At 39.7% G+C, this 17375-nt stretch overlaps 1 protein-coding gene across 1 annotated transcript in view; it reads left to right on the top strand.

Moving 5' to 3' along the window:
- tbck (TBC1 domain containing kinase) overlaps window positions 1–17375 on the top strand; it is a 39134-nt gene that overhangs the window by 17645 nt on the left and 4114 nt on the right. Inside the window, exons 23-25 of the mRNA XM_079278790.1 lie at window positions 3849–4021; window positions 12118–12281; window positions 14905–15064. Coding sequence (XP_079134916.1) covers window positions 3849–4021; window positions 12118–12281; window positions 14905–15064 — 497 coding nt within the window. The remainder of the gene's footprint in view (window positions 1–3848; window positions 4022–12117; window positions 12282–14904; window positions 15065–17375) is intronic.

The raw sequence follows: 17375 nt of genomic DNA, 5'->3' as shown, positions 1-17375 counted from the left end.
GTGGTGAAAGGGTACAGAAACATGCATATACATTTTGACTTCATCAAAGGTTCAGTGAAGTGGATGAACTTTACAAGATGCATAAGAAGGCTTGACATTTAGTCCTGAAATAAAAACAAGTCTGCTCTCTTTCTATTCCCGTCGGCAACTGTCGGAATAAAAGTTAACGGTCAAGATAACGTTACAGGACAGTGGCTCTTAAATTATTCAGACACACTCCCCTCTCTCTCCCTCCTTCTAGGCAGTAAATAGGGCCAGTGACAATAATTCTCAGTGACAAGCCTATTACACATAACACTGGGAAGTCTATACTTGCCAATATTCCAACGAAGAGAAGGAATCCAAATTTAAGGAAAGTGATTCAGACAATAAGGTCATGCTCCCACCACTGGTTTCCCAAGCTGTCAATACTTTCACTGGTATTTCACTCATCATCCTTCACACAGCTTCCTCTTCACAAATGTGTTGCTCAAGTCATTTTGGCTTTCTGGACCATGTACAAAGACTCAAATATTGCTGAATTGTCAATGAGTTTCATGAATGATTTCACACTCAGCATATCAGAGTCTGAAATCAAATTAAAAGTGAAACAGGTAAGACCTGTGCTGCAACATTTCGCCTTGGAGCCAGCAATTCATCTCGGCTGCCGTTTGTTTGCAATTAATCTCATTTTGTGATTTCCCCCATTTGCTAAGTCTTGTAGCCTTGGGTAATCTATAACTTTCTCTTGTTTGAAGACTTCATTGATTCACAATAGACCAGAAAGGCTCTCCGGTTGACAGGAGCCGTGTGTTTACTGATGATGCAGCGGCATTTGCCTTCACGGGACATTAGCATCTGTCTCAATGAGCAGAGAGCTGGGCACGGAACCGATGAGCCATAGTTATAGACGTTTAGCTCTGAGAAAAACAACCACGAGCTGCTGAAAGTGCTCGAGGCAACACGGCACACAGGGACACCTTGAAAACATCAGCAGAGGGAGAAGGAGAATATTGATGCTGAAGGTTTAGTGTTGGAAGTGGATGACAGATTTGGCATGACATATTTTCATTTGGATTTTGTGATTTGACTGATAGTGTACTCTGGGGCATTTTACCATTGGAGTACACATCAAATAATACTATTGCAGGCAGCCAGTAGGATTAAGTAGGACCTGGGTATCCTATCCATCATGTCCTGACAATATTTACCTGGGGCTGAATGCAGTAATTAGCTCAGCTTCACTCCAGCGTTTGAGCTAAAGGTTGAACTATGTCTACAAATACTCAGAAATACCTCAGAAGAGTTATTTCTGAGCTGCTTATTTTTCACTGTTGGCAAAGGGAAGTTCTCACTTGAAAATGACTGACACGGAGTGTTTTATGACATTCAGAACTGTAGCATTGAAGTAATAATGTCAACGGGTAGTTTTTCTGGGGGCTTTATTGTCATCGGGTAGTTTTTCTGTGTGCAATCAACACATTCAGAAGACTGACAGGCTGCTTTTTATTTAGTATTCAAAATCCTTTGATTGGTGAATATGCCTTGAAAACAATCGTAATTATTTGTTTTTAACAATTCTTTGGCACTTTCATTCGCCCCCTCTCACTCTCGCCACAATTTCAAGGATCAGGATATGCACAGCAGTTTGTTTTAATCTTGTAATTCAAATTCAACAAAAGCAACCACAGTTGTGACTTCCCAAAGCATTTTCTTAAGTTTCAGTTTTGGTTATTTGACTTAGTTTCCTGGGTAAACGTGTTGGATTCATGAGAACCACTTTGATTGATCACTGAAATGAGACTGCTAGTACTACTTCAGGGATGCAATCCAAGATTGGTACATGCACCCTTTAAAGACATGCAAATCCAATGCACATCATCCATCAACGCAAACAACCAACAATTGGAAAACCCTCTCATGTCTACAAGTGGCATTTTGAAACGTAATCAACAACATGAATCGTTCCCTCACGGGTTGTCCAAAGTAATCATTGGTATACAGTATAACTATGAAGATTAAAGATGGATGGATGAACAAACCTCTGGACAATATATAATCAATTTCCATTCTCCCACCTTATGTTATCAATGTCATCGCGGTTTACAAATAAGGGGAGAAGGGGAATTGTCACCACCGATGGTTGGCTCTGTAATCTGTGGCTAATGTACAAAGCAATTTTCATGGTTTGTCTGTTGTACTGTGCAAGGTTGGTTGGATAATGCAACAGATTTTCACTTTGTGTTTTAATTTACGAAACCCTTTAATCTCCATTACTATCAGGTCTTTCTTCCTTTGCGCCACAATCCAATTCCACTACTAATCATGCTATTCTACTATTTGTGGCAACAAGTAACAGCCAGCAATCAACACCTCTACATCATTACTGAAATGTAATTTTGCTTCCTAAGATGTAAAGAAATTGCTCTTTCATGAAATTGTCTGCCTTGGAATTGCCCAGCTGAGCCCAGGACTTGTTAAAACCGCTATCAATCTCCTCTTCCCCATTCCTGCCTCTTTTAGCTGGAGGAATGATTGCATGCAGCATTCGTCGCCCTAGGGAGGGAAAATGTGTTTCCCTGAACTGCCTATGTGCCCGTCGGTGAGGAATCTCAGACCACCAGTGTGTTTTTCACTGGAATGAGCCTCGTAACAGAGTCTGTGAGGTCCTAGCCCATGAGAGCTGACAGACCCTAACCTTCGCTGTGGGACTTAGAGTGGGGGAAAGACACATCTTTCATATCATTTTGCTGGCGCCTGGGCCAGGTGCAGGTCATACCAAGGAGCACTCATTAGGCAGACTTGCTTATTATCCACGAAAAAAGGGGAGTGAAAGAGAGGATGTCAGTGTGAAAGAGTGTGAAGGAAAGAATTCCGAATTTACCCAAATCCTCGGCTAATCCAGTGAGTCCCTGTTCCCTAATCCTCTCTATTCTCAACGTGAGAAGCAGGAGAAAGATGGATACTGCTGGAGAGGCATTAGGGGGAAAAGAAGAATATTTTGCTCTGCCCTGAAAACCTATTTTAGAACAAGTGCTTAGATGAGGGACAGCAGCTAGACGATGACCAGTTATTATCTGAAAGAGCCACCGGCACTGCTGGATGACTACTTACGATTGTTAATGGCAGCAAAATGCCAAGGTCAAGCTGCTCTCTTCTGCAACTAAACCTCCCACACCCCATTTACATATTATTTTATGCTTTATGGGAGGGAAACACACTTGTATTCATTAATTTTACTGTCACTCCCAGCAGTTAAATAATAAGTGAAAGTAAAATGTTATCAGTGGTAATTGAAAATGCAGAGATCAGCAGAATACTCTCTGTTCTGAGTTTATTTAGGTTTTAAGTCAAAATGTCTTGGTCAATAGGTTTCCATGAGATCTGGTACAGGTGTTCCCCTCAGGGTGAATTTTAATTGCTTGAGTTTCCCTCTAGTGCCACCATTTAGCTCACATGCTAACACACTGAACTGAAATGGTGACTAATTAAAAATGATAACAGCTGAACATCAATATGTTGGCATTGTTGTTGTGAGCATTTAGCTCAAAGCACGACTGTACAAGTACAGCCTTGCAGAGCCCCTAGCATGACTGTAGACGCTTGCTGTGAAGTAAAAAGCTGCTGTTTTCACCCAAGGCGGCTAATTTCCACCTAAAGATCCATGTTTCCTGGCTTAGTTGGGTAAACATAAAAAAGATGTTGTTTTTCAGTGATTTCATAATAATTGGGTGTAGAGTAATGAAGGTATTTCATTAAAAAAAGGCGATATTAAGGCTGCTCTATTGTTTATGACTTTGCTCATAGGTGGCATTAACATCAACATTGGCAAGTAGCATTTTCATATTACTCTTCTTTTGGCTGCACAGAAATTGACATTGAGCGCTGTGTTCGTGAATCCATCAACCTCTTCTGCTGGACTCCAAAGAGTGCTACGTATCGACAACATGCTCAGCCACCAAAGGCTGCTGGTGACATTGGCTTTGGGAAAGCAGCAACATACTACTCGTCTGACTACCAGGACATGCCCAAGACTGACCTGGTGAGTTGAATGAATTAAGTTGAATCTTTTCTTCACAGGTTGTGAACTGATTTTCCTTATTATCGCCGTAGTATCTCCAACTTTTACTGTCAGTGACTGTTGAGGTTCAGCCACAGTGACCAAGGAGGGAGTCTTCTTTTGTTTGCCTTTAGCTGGTGTTTTTTTCTGTGATTTGTTTTTATGCTGTATCCGTTATTACAGTACAAATGAAGTCTTTGTTTCTAAAGTCTAGTATCTGAGACAATGAGCTGTCTCTTTCAACACACTTTGAATATTCAAGGCCTCGAAATGACACAACACAGGTTTCAATGAAATTATATGTTAGAGACAGAGTGAGACTGGACTTTTTACAGGAATTCAATTCATCATATACGTCTGCTGATATGCTGCAAAATCTATATCTTAACAAACAAGTGACATAATGCTCTTGGTAATAACATATAGTCGTATTAATGGGGTAATGTTTTGGTAATTTCAGAGGTATTCGTTTGTTAAGAACAATGAAAATATCTTGGTAATATGGATTCATTTTATGTATTTGAATGCCAATAATGGGAAAAACATCTCCCATCTCTCGGGTATTAATGGGGACAGTAAATCTTACTGTCTAACTCTGAGCTGATGCAATCACAGAGTAATACCATGTAATATTAATTTGAGGTTCTGTTTTGATGAAGACAGCGTAATAACAGGTTAATATGCTTGTTAATATTGAGGTTATGTTTACCCTCATGTTTAATGTTTTGATAATAAAACGTAATGGAGATCGCTATCAACAATTACCACAAAATAATGCAGATATTCTATTGTAATTTTACTGTCGGTTAATGCTGTCAGAATTCAATTTCAAATTCACTGATCAGTGATTTGAAATACGAATATCAGCCTAACATTTATTGTGTCTTTACATAGTCAGCATGAGCAACCTTAATACAAGGCTGCCAGATCTTTTTCTTTTTATTTATTTATTGCCACTCATACAGACTCGCACTGTACAGACATGATGGGTTATTTATAAAAGGTTTAATGAATGTGTATCATCAGCAGCTGAGTTTAAATTGGAAGGTAGAGTTTGCTTGTGAAATACTTTTCAGCTTTTGTAGCAATTCTTAAAATGGGGTTATACATGTCTTTGCATTTAACAAAATACATTTCATTAAAGTTGATTCGTTTGGCAAAAGTCCATTCAGTGTGAGATGTCAATCCCTTCTAATTTTACTTGAACACAAAATGAAAGTTCCTTGTAGCAGCTTTAAACAAACCCGCACCTTTTAATCTCGAGATTAAAAGGTGCTATTTACACACACACAGACTGTTGGTTCACACAAACTAACAGTAAACCAGTTACACTGTATGTTGCCATGTGTTCAATGTAGGTCCATGTTCAAACGTTTGTGTCAACAGGACACATTATCCAAACAGTTTGGAATCATCTCGGACAGGGAATTGCTTCATATCTCATATTAGCTTAAACAAAGAAATTTGTATTTTTGTACAAAGCAAAGACTGTGGATTATGTATCCCTCATCACTTACATTGAAAATGCTTTAAGAAGGGATCCTCTTTTATTAGGGCCAGGATGGACAAGTTTTAATCTAAGAAAGATTGTTTGAAGAAAGACTTGAAAAGATGTGAGTCTTTCCTGTAGGCTAATATTTAATCGGAAAGATGGAGTTAAACAACAAACAATACTCAATAGATGCTTCTATGGTATGTTTGCGTTGCATGCTGCCCTATCACCCTCCTCTCTGGTAAGAGAGCAGGAGTCTTTGTCGGCAGATTCTCCGCCCTCGTAGTGAAGAGAAATCCATCTCACTGGACAGCTGCTGTCCACTCAGCTTGGTCTGAGTGAGTGAATCGGCAAAAACAGGCTCTCCTTCTCTGTTCGCTGAGCCACTAATAAGACAATCTAAACATAGCAAAACAAATACAAAAGACGCCCTGCACGTGGACCATTCATTCAATTGTTGACTTTGTCTCATCAATCGTTGACATATATTTAGTTCATCTCCAGCGAGTTGATCAAGTTAGGTGGTCTCCCTAATTCTCAAATTGCTTGTTGAGAATGGCGTTCACATGCAGATTTATGGACGACTGCTTGCATGGGAGTGTCGCTCAGATGTATAAGTTGTCCATCTCAAAAAGAGGATGGTATTATTATTGGCTATTATGCTTAACATTGGTAGCTTTGACAAATGAAAATAAACAAATGCGGTACAGTTCACAGGAGGTTATAGAACATTGTCATGTAACAGCTGGCAGAGCTCGCTTTTCAATGATTGAGCGAATGGATGTCCATCATGCTTCCGGGTTCCAATGATTCAGAACTTGTGCACCACATGAACATTTAAAACTGTGAGCAAATGGAGCATCTTCAATTAGGTAGGATAATCTATACCAGATTTGTTGTGAATGAGTGACTGACTAAGACCAAGACACACGAAAACACCTGTATAATATCCACTATATCAGGGGTCGGCAACCCGCGGCTCGCGAGCCGCATGCGGCTCTTTAGCCCCTCTGTTGCAGCTCCCTGAGTCTTTGTGCAAAAAAAAAAAATTATTTTCATGTTTTTTGTCAGTGGACAATCTTTCAAAGGGAACACCTCATATCTTGGAGTTTGAGGTGATACTGTGTCACGGAAAATAAAAAACGTTTTAATATTGAGTCAACTAAAATGTGCGTCACATCCTATTACGTCGCCGTCAAGCGCCTTCCCCTGCAGGTGGCTCGTCGTGATTGCAGACTCGGTAAGGTTATCAATGGATAAATCCAAAAAAAGAAAACTCCTGGAAGAAAATAGAGAATTTAATTCTGCGTGGACGTATTTATTTGCGTTCACTGCCAACAACGCTGGCCTACCTGTATGCTTAATATGTGGCGAGAAATTTGCAAACAACAAAAAATCAAAGGTTGAAAGACACTTTCAGACCAAGCACACAGCATTTGCTGAAAAAGATCAAGCTGGAGATGCGCTAAATATCGATGATGATTGATGGCTGTACGTGTCTGAGCAAAGAAGAGGATGACATCGCACTGAAATGGACTTTAGTCTTACTTAAATACAAACTGCCTCTTTTTTTATCTTCACTCATTTTAAGATATTAGGCTGCAGCTATATGTTATATTTATTTCAAATAAGCTACTTTTTATTTCATATTTTTTCCACAAACATGGGGAGAGGACCCAAATAGACTTGACTTGTTCCGTGTTTGATTCACTTCTGCAGCTATGTTATATTTATTTCCCACAACTATGGGGAGGACTCAAGGCCTGCATAGTTATGTGTTTAGTTCTGTGACCTCAATGTAGGCCTACACATGCCAGTGTATTTTTTTTCTCTTCATAAAAGTTAAAATGGCAATTAATTGTCTTTATTCTTGTTCTATTATTTCATAAATACAACAAACTATAGTTTTTGTATATGTAATATAACTATATATAAAACGTATATAAGCTGTGATATCGAATAGCTTTTGCGGCTCCAGACACATTTTATTTGGTAGAAAATAGAGCAAAATGGCTCTTTGGACAGTAAAGGTTGCTGACCCCTGCACTATATGATGCAATCTAATACAACATCTCTGCAATACATTGTAGCATTTTGAAGCCTATTATATAAAGTTTAGTTGACAATACGACATATTTCAACCATTAGAAACATTTCTCAATATTATACACATTATAGAAACGACCATAGAATTGAATGAATGCCTCTCTGACACATTGTCAACAGACTCTGAACTACAAAGGCTTCGGAAAGCTGGGATTTATTCCAGGGTGTCATAAAGTTTTGCATTGCATTACATGTTACTGTCTGCCCCGTTTTATTTCCAGTTATTAGAAGCTTAATCATAAGTAAACTCTACAACGTATTTCAGTGATACATCTTTCAAGTAAAGCTAATACTGCTCTTCAAAGCATCAATATTTCAGCTGGAGTGCTGTACATACATACTGTACAATTTGAAAGGTTTTCAGTTGCCTTACGATTTCATTAGTCTGTAATGAACACATGACTACAATTCTAAGTCATCAAACATAAGTGTATAACAAGTTGATAATCCAACAGTAAAGCAGCATTATATTTAGATCTACTGTAACTCTGTGGTCAAAGTGTGCGTCTGGACTCAAATTCTGTCTTTTGTCAGCAAAAAGAGAAGCATTTTCATTAGAGGAGGCTGCTGTTTCTCGAAAGAAATCATTCATGTCTGAGCAATATTGGCTGCTGTGTGGCCAGAATTAAAACAGGAAAATGGTGTGTGTTTATGTGCATGTGAAGCTGCTGTGAGGGGTATGTGTTGTCAGCGTTTTGCTCAGATCATGGCCTCAATTATGCTCTTCGTCTCTTCTGTTCTTGTCTGACTGCAGACTTGGCAGACACAATGTGTTTGTGTGCTTTAGAAGTGATGCTCAAACACCACAAACTGTGATGTTTGATATGCGAAAACCTCAGTACACGAACCATCACGCAGTGTGAAGGCTCTTTAAACGAGTCTTTGACCTTGTCATCAAGCTTTATCCAAGCTGAACAACCCCATGGATACCAGTTCAATATGTTAAGTGATTGGGTTTCTTTTGGCAACTGTGGACCACGAGCATTTGTGAGTAGATGCACACGCACAAACCACTGCAGAGGATTTGTGTCTGCTTATCAGGAGCTCCAGTTTATCCTCATCACTGTCAGGCCAGTGAAATGCAAAAGTCTCATTCAGCCATTTTCAGCTGGCACACACTGCTCGTCCTGACATTTAAGTCACCACAGAGTGCTCCGTCAGCCACAGGCAATGACAGGCAGCATAGTGTTCCTGTTTCTGTCACATGATATGGATACATTCATGTGTAGTGAGGGAGAGACCTGTTTCTTTTTTTTACTAAAGTAGATCTATAGGTGTTGCAACTCCTCAATTGCTGCACACTGAAAATGTGGATGCGGATGAGCTCAGCCAAGCAACTGAGCCCGTTTTACTCGATGGAGATGTCCGAAGTCCTTATGCACTTTCACAAACAACACAACCCAGTTGGGTAGAGCAGTCAACAGCTTACCACTGTCGGTTATGCCAAACCCAAAACAGCATTGACTGCTGTGTCAGCAGATCACTTTCACAGGGTTTGGACTCAGGACGTCCGAGTAGAACTGTTGCTCCTAAATGTTGAATCAGCCAGAATGTTCACAAGTGTTGGCTGAACACTCATCAACCAGTTATTTTCAAGTGCTGTGTACAGAAACGATTTGCATTTTCTGCAGTGTTCTGTTTGTACCTGCAAGAAAGCCCCATGCTCCACTGCTCCGGGGGTTAGATGGTACGTGATAGTCAACAGGACTTGCTGTAATCATTGCTTATCACGGCAGAAAGTCCTGCCAGCTCCGTAGGTTGAGACCCAGCGGAACACTTGCATCGTTTCACATTGGATGGAGAGATTGGTGCAACTGTGTTCTCTTTGGATTTTGATTTAAATTCATCTTGTGGAAGTTTTAACAACCAAGTACAAGTTACATTTGAAACGAATAAACCCCACTTCCCAGTATAGGTTTAAGTGCGATCTGGAAAGCGTCCCTGTTTTTGAAAGGAACTCGCATGGTACCTGGTTCCCGTGTATTTGAACAGTGATATTCTCATCTCTGGGTTTGTGTAGCAAAAATGTAAAACGATGCTAAAAGCAGGGAGTTAAAGCTGGTATTCTTAATGTTTTAGGACATGTTTTTACTGTGACAGCATGTGAATATACTAAAATGTATTCTACTTACTTACTATTAACCACATTATTTTATCACTCGAGCATGTGAATTGATTTCTAAGATCAAAGACTTTTGCTAACTATACAATGCAGTGCAGTCATGGTTTTTCAATAACTTCCTGCTCACATTTTGATCAAATTTCACTTTTTTTAAGACCAGGGGCATCTGACATCTCAAAGAGTTCATTTACATTAATCATGCAACCAGACATCCTTCCTTTTTCTGATACTTAATGCCATTTTAAATGTATTAAGTAGTTCATTTGCAATTGCGTAGTTGTGCTGGATTAATGTGATGGTATTAATATGTTGATGTATGCTTGTAAAAGTCTCCCTTTATAAATGTTAGTGTGATCGATAGAGACTATGTAATGGTGTCGCTGCATTTAAATGAATGTTTTTAATGTCTGGTGACTGTTCTGCCAAGGGACTGCAGATGGAAATTAGCCAATGGCTTATTCTGTCATCAATCATCTATTTGTGAATGGTCCAATGATAAAGAATACAACATAATGACAACAAAAACCGAGAGCACATTGATTGATAGATGCATAAAATGTCAAGACTGACTTCTGTTAAATCCAAGTAATGAATTACTTTACGGTTGGTTTCAATTTGTAGGCTTGTCTCCACAGGCAGGTTTTACTGAGCAGGTGTGTTCAGTCACACCCTGGTTTACTCCCAAGTTGAACTTGCACTTTTATTTTGCCCGTCACAGTTCCCTGGTCCTGTACAAGTGGCCTGCTATTGGCCTTTAACAAATTGGACATACTTCCCTGACTGTAACACGATCACCATGTCTTATTACGATTCCATTCTAAAGGGCTATTTGAGACATGCTGTCATTGTGACACAGAGGTGTTGATTCAACCTCTTGGTCATTTTGTGTCTGTATGTGTGTCACATGCATGGTTTAATGCTGTGTTTTGTTTCCACTTTCAATCTGATGTTTAACAATCACCAACAAGTAAATGTAAATTAATAGGGTGAAACAGAAAAATATAAACATCTGTACTTATTTGATGCAATACCAGCCCTGCAATAAATAATGCCCTACACATAATGTTCAGTCCTTTGTTGAGACAACTAAGTTGTTGTGTGTTGAATCACGACTATGATATGTTTTGAGTCTTTGTTTTGGTGGAATATTGAACAGCATTTTATTGAAAGGCGTTTGTATTTCTAATAATCAGAAACACATTACAAAGTCGAGGTTTCCACCAGGAAATTGGAACAAAGGTGAAGTCACCAAGGTCCCGATTCATCTTGCCTCATGCCCCCAATTTAGTTCGTGGTTAAGGGACAAAACAATAGCTATACTCATTAACTACATTGTATTTGCTGTTGCAAATAGTGCCGTTTCAATAATAGCCCACTACCACTACAAAACACAGCATTAAACCATGCATGTGACACACATACAGACACAAAATGACCAAGAGGTTGAAGCAACACCTCTGTGTCACAATGACAGCATGTCTCAAATAGCCCTTTAGAATGGAATCGTAATAAGACATGATGATCGTGTTACAGTCAGTTAAAGTTACTCTCTCAAATGCACAGAATTGTTTTATTAAAACCTTTTTCCAGAAGAAATGAATATTAAAATCCTTTCTGGACTCACAGATGTTTCTGACTGTGACACTGTTGGTTGGATGGATTGTTCAGCTAGCCAATGGAGTTTATGCTTTCAAACATTTTATTTCATGGATGGCAGAGTTCTGGCACTAAACCTACTCAACATGCAGTTGGCCCTTCTCTGTTCTGTAAATTGCTTTCATACAGTGTGCTGGAATTCATAGATAATTCTGTTAGTATTTCTCCGATATTTGATTTGCATATAAGTGAATAGACCAAACTGTTTAATGACCAGTCATCACAATGCATTTGTTTGTTGAAAATAAATGACCAGCATACTCCTTTTTCACATTTAATGCTGAAAATGACTTCAGGGCATCTGGGAATCATAGAGGTATTACACTTGCTCACCATTGCAGAGACCCCTGTAGTCCCCTGTAGTCCTGCAGCCATGCCTCTGGCTCAGCGCTTTAATAAACCCATTTGTCAGTGCACATGGAAACTGGCAACCATGTTCTGGTCACTGCAGACCAGACTGGACCAGACTGGGTTAGTTTGACAAACTGTTTAAAAGGACGGTGTTAAATATTTCATAAATACAGAAAGAATTTACTTAACATAAAAGGCATTCAGGCCTAATCACTGGTTTTCCGATTTTTAAGAAGCAATAATATCCAACTTGAAACTATTCTGTCCCTCGAGTCATTTTAAAATAATTACTTGTTACTGCACTACACTTTTCTCCTTCATATGATCTCCTGTTCCTTTTTTTTTTTGTAGTCCCGGGAGCCTCTGGCGCTGTGTGACTTGAAAGCAGAAGTATCCCCGAGGATCTCAGCCGAGGACCTAATCGACCTGTGTGAGCTGTCATTGGCCGGGCCCACCAAAAGGACCAAAGCCGGCAAGCCCAAAATCATTGCTGTTGACATCCGTACTGTCGAGGAGTATCCTTACCATTTCTGAACTTTTACCGGCCAGTCCGTTAAATGCGGTCATTTTAACATTCAAATACATTGAACAATCTTTCTCTGCTGAGGCACATCAGGAAATTGGTGAACGCAGACTGGAGCTTGTTTGAACAGCCTTGGATTGTGTCCAACAAAGCAAGAAGAAGAAATGATCTGCTGACAAATTATTGCCAGTTTCAGATAAGGTTGTTCTGAGTAGAATTTACGTCAGCAAAATTATTCAATTCTCACTCAGCTGAGATGCAACCCAGCTGAGTGTAGTTGTGAGTGCCATGTTATACTAGAAAAGAAGTGGGTCCTGCAACATGCTGTCCGAACACGTCAGGAATCAAAAGTGTTTATAGTTGTTCCGAAAGGCTACACTTGATGGTCGAGTGAAAAGCTGGCTGTCGGGTGAGCGGAGGGAAATTCAATAACCGCCTGTACGTTCAGAAGGTCTCTCATGGAAGACATTCATAGTGTTGCACTAGTTTGTACACATGAAATGTGACAGAAATTGTTGTGTAAGGAATGAAAAAAAGAGAGCTAGAGAGAAGTTCAATGGAACTGGGTGGGAATGTCAGATTGTTGATGTCCAAAAGTTGCCAAACACAAGGAAACGATGACCAGGTCAAGAGGTAAGCAAGAGTTCAGAGGCACTGTGGGATCTTGCGTGCACAGATGCAACCAAATGCAAATCTAGTCTGTGTGTGTCTTTAACCTCGACCAAAGTGAAGGAAACAATCTTCATCAACAATCAGGTAAACAAAGTTCCACACGTTACACCAGCAAATATATGGCACAGACATGATGTAACTGACTTGCATAAACAAAGAGATTCATGAATCACAGCTTTTACAGGGACCTGACATCCGCTCACGACTTGGACTCTGACCTGAAGAGAACCATTTAATTCAGCTGTGAGACTGAAAAGAGACACAAGAAATCTCAAAACTGGTGTAGGTGTAGTGTAGAAGATCCCTGTCAGAGGGGCCGTGTGCATAGTGGACACTGCAGTGTAATCTTAATCCACTAACTATGTCGGTTTCATACTTGATAACATTAATAGTTGTAATTCATTGTTGTATCTTCTGAGCTACTTAATCTCGGAACCCATCGACTATCAGTCTCAAGACGGATAAGCCTTCGGGGGCAAGGGGCTATATTTCTGGGGTCCGGTGGAGCCAGCGGATATCCGGACCAAGACTTTGTGCAACGCTCATCGTTTCCTTGGTCAATGCTACTAGAACTACAAACTGAAACCAGAACGCCAAAATCTTGTCCTGTTGCCTACTAGACTGCACAAGACAAGACGTTTGCGATATGGTTCTTTTCAAAGTGTTTGTAAAGAAGTGATGGCGTTGTTCAATAACGGTTGTACTAGCTCAAACTGCTTAGAATTACAACACTTTCCACACTATTTCCTGTCCTGCCTACAAGAAAAGAAATTGCCAATATACTTCTGCAGAAGTGCTGTCACAATTGGGGCGGGGGGGGGGGGGGGGGGCTGTGTTTGGCAACTTTTGGATGTCAACAATCTGACATTCCCACCCAGTTCCATTGAACTTCTCTCTAGCTCTCTTTTTTTCATTCACTTTTCATGTGTACAAACTAGTGCAACACTATGAATGTCTTCCAGGAGAGACACATTCAACAGCATCTTTATTCATCTTTTTCGTAACTGCACAAAATTACAATATTTCAGAAATTAATGAATTTTGCTTTTGCAGATGGGCAGTTTTTATTTATAACTAGGACTGTATTGGCCCAGAGAACCCCGCCTGTACAAAAATTCAGGGGACCCAAAGAAGTGAGCGTCACCCTTCAGATCAGTGGAATGGTAATCGTGTAAGGGGGTAAAAGAGCCATTAATCAATAGGGCTTAGTGGATAGAGCAAGATTGCAAAATGTCAGTTCCTCGAGCCGAATTCCTACATGAACGCCGTTATAGACAGACCTCAGGCTAACACACATGGAGAAAAGGGATTTAACCACTTTCGCAGGATTTGGCAACCCTTGTTCACCTTTATTGTGATCTTAGGCAAAGCCCTGTTGTGGGTTTCTGCGTTTACAAAAAGTGGATTCAATTCTATGGAGTTAATCAGGACAATCTAGATTTGACTGTTTGGGTTCCTGGTGGTTATTATCTGCTCTAAAACAACTAGCCTCTTGTATTTCCAAGGCTAAATGTCGCACAATAGGATTTGTCAGTTCATGGATTATCTGCTGCGTTATGTAACAAACTGACTCTGTGTTCTTGTGGCAGCTGGTATGATTTGATGAACATTATCTTTTGACCGAGAAAGAAGCACCACTTGTCTTGGGATATGTAGCAATAATGTCAACAGTTACGCTCTCAGAAATAGGACAAGCTCCTTTTCTCAAGAGTAATTATTCCATGACATCCCACTGTGGGGTTGTTCACTGTCCCTGTGCGGATACTAACGTTGCATCGTAATAAGCAGTATAACAAGCTCTCTCTAAGGTATCGTTGAACTGACTTGATATTGTTTAATATTGTCTTTTTGTATCAGTGTTCCCCAATGGTATTACTGTTACTTGTCTCTCTGAAGGGGCCTTACCTGTTCAATGCGTTGCTCCTTGACCCCACTGCTTTTAGCTTTAGCAGAGGCCATATTTCTGGCAGCATCAACATTCCCTTCAGCACAGCGTTCAGCCCTGACGGTGAGCTGGTGCAGTGTCCTGCAACAGGAATCCTCCAGAACTACAGAGGACGTGTCATCGTGATCATTAGCCACGCCATGAAAACTGCTGCTGTGGTGAGAAAGCAGTCACACACACACACACACACACACACGCGCGCACGTATATACACTATCTAAACTCTTAACTCTAAAGTGTTAACTCTGACATATAAACCCAAGATGTGCATTACATAACCTACCATAGAGATGTTATATACAAACACCGTATAATGTTGTGAAAGTCGATCTCTCTGTAATGTTGCTTTTTGTAATATCTAAGGCGGACATGTTGGTACCATTATTGTTTGAATGTGCATTAGAAGTATTGAGTGGTCAGCAGTGAATGCAGGTGTGGTGCAGATAACAGATGGTAATGTTGTTAAAGTGCCCTGTGGCGCTTCTAAATCTCCAGACTCTCCCAGTTTACTGTTTTAGCCATGCATGTGAGAGTGCTTTGTCATGAATGTCATTCATTTAATTACTTTTTGGATTCCTTGACATGATGACGGTGCGAGATGACAAGTTAACAATTTACTTTGTCTCATACATTGATTTTTGACCAAATACCTTGAAGACCAGTGACATTCCCTTCGTTCAGCCTTGGCTGCACTTTGTTTTTCGTCTAATAAGCAGTGAACACAGAGGTTTGCATTAACATGCTCAACTCAGAGGTGAACATTTCAAACATACCTGCTAAACACCAGCATGTTGTCATTGTGAGCATGTAATCAAGCTGATGTTAGGCTTTATCTCAAAGCACAACTGTGCCTAAGTACAGCCCCACAGAGCCTCTAGCAAGAAAGACGGGTTTGGTAAAGATTGTACTCTGGCTGCTGCAGTGTTCCCAAAAACAACAACCTGAGTGATTTGCTGCAGTGCAACGACACACCAAGCAATTTTGACAAATAACAGCGGAGGGATGTTTTTTAAACTGCCGAACGAAACAAAGTTGGCTCTATATTCATCTTTTCAGAGGCGTCTCATTGAGTGTGATATCCCTTTAGTGTCCTGGGGTCATGTCAGGACAGTGGAAGCAGACCTCAGGGTCATATTGCCTCCTTAAAAAAAACCTAATCTTCTGGACCTCACTAGAGTCTTAGGTGAAACTCCACAAGAGCAGTTGTCTCGTGAGATTATGCTTCTTCTTTTTTTTTAAATAATGTTTCATCCTGCGATGACTTATCCAGATCCCCAAACTTAACATTTTCAAGTGAAATTACTCACCGACACCATTATCACAAAAATTAGTGTTCCAATCCAAAATCCAGCAATAACACAACAATTCCAGTCAATACACAGCAGTTTTCACCAATGTATGTTTTTTTTTAAATAAATATATGTTGGTCTTACTTTTTGGAAATTATTTAACAATATTCATAAGTCATAACACTCGTAAATACTTGTGAAATAATAGTTAATGAAAACAGACGTGAACCACATATTTATAGTTAATATATTTATACGAATAAATTAGCTGGAAACATTCCCTGATATCTGTTTTAATATGAAGCTCTATGACTCTCATCATTGAGGCCGTAGGACGAAAAAGAGACAGATTTATGGGCCACATCCAGGAAACAACACAACCATGCGACAATGTGAGTGAGTAAGTTTGGTTGCCTGCTTGTATATATGCCCTGGGACCCAAAGTACCACAAAGACGAGCAAAGCGCTGCTTGCACTGGTTATTGTGACAATAGTGTACAATGTATGTACACAATGTATGTAATATGTTGGGGGTTTTTTTAAATCATCATTGCGATGTCAACATGCGCCATAAACACTTTGCAAAGCACTGATATTGCCTTCGGGGATTTTTTGGTTGATAGAGAGTATCAGTAGAAAACTGACTTTCATTGAAGAGTGTTGGAAATAATTTCCTTTCATTTTGTTGAACTCAAAATGCAATTTTTCATATTTTAGCTGTATTCTGAAAGCAGCAGAAAAACATGAATGAATACAGTAGTATTGTAATTGTATAGGTCTGATGTACAGTGTAATAAAAACTTCTGAAAGACACTAAGACCTTAGCCAAGGCTGTAACCGGCTTTTACATAAATCATTATCTTTGACATTTCAGAACTAACTTCAGAGTAACAGAACAGAAAACTGTATTGATCATTATATATTCTCCTTTTGTGCTCTCGTTAGAATGAATTAGCCAAACTTAAATTAAAAAAATACTCAGCAGGGATATTGCTTCTGGCAACATCCCAATTTAGAAAAGATGTCCTCCTTCCATATGTTGGAAAGTAAGAGAGGGAAATAAGTAGTTCTCCCTAATTAAAGAGACATGAGTCCTAGATTTTTTTTAGGGAGCAGCGGAAAGATATCAGTTTCTAACTTGGTTAAAAATAACCATTACAGAGAGTAATGGAAGAATTCT

The sequence above is a fragment of the Melanostigma gelatinosum genome (assembly GCF_949748355.1).
Source record: "Melanostigma gelatinosum genome assembly, chromosome: 11".
Classification (NCBI taxonomy): Eukaryota; Metazoa; Chordata; class Actinopteri; order Perciformes; family Zoarcidae; genus Melanostigma; species Melanostigma gelatinosum.
Note: the sequence above shows the minus strand (reverse complement) of the source record. Positions and strands in the feature narration are given on the sequence as shown.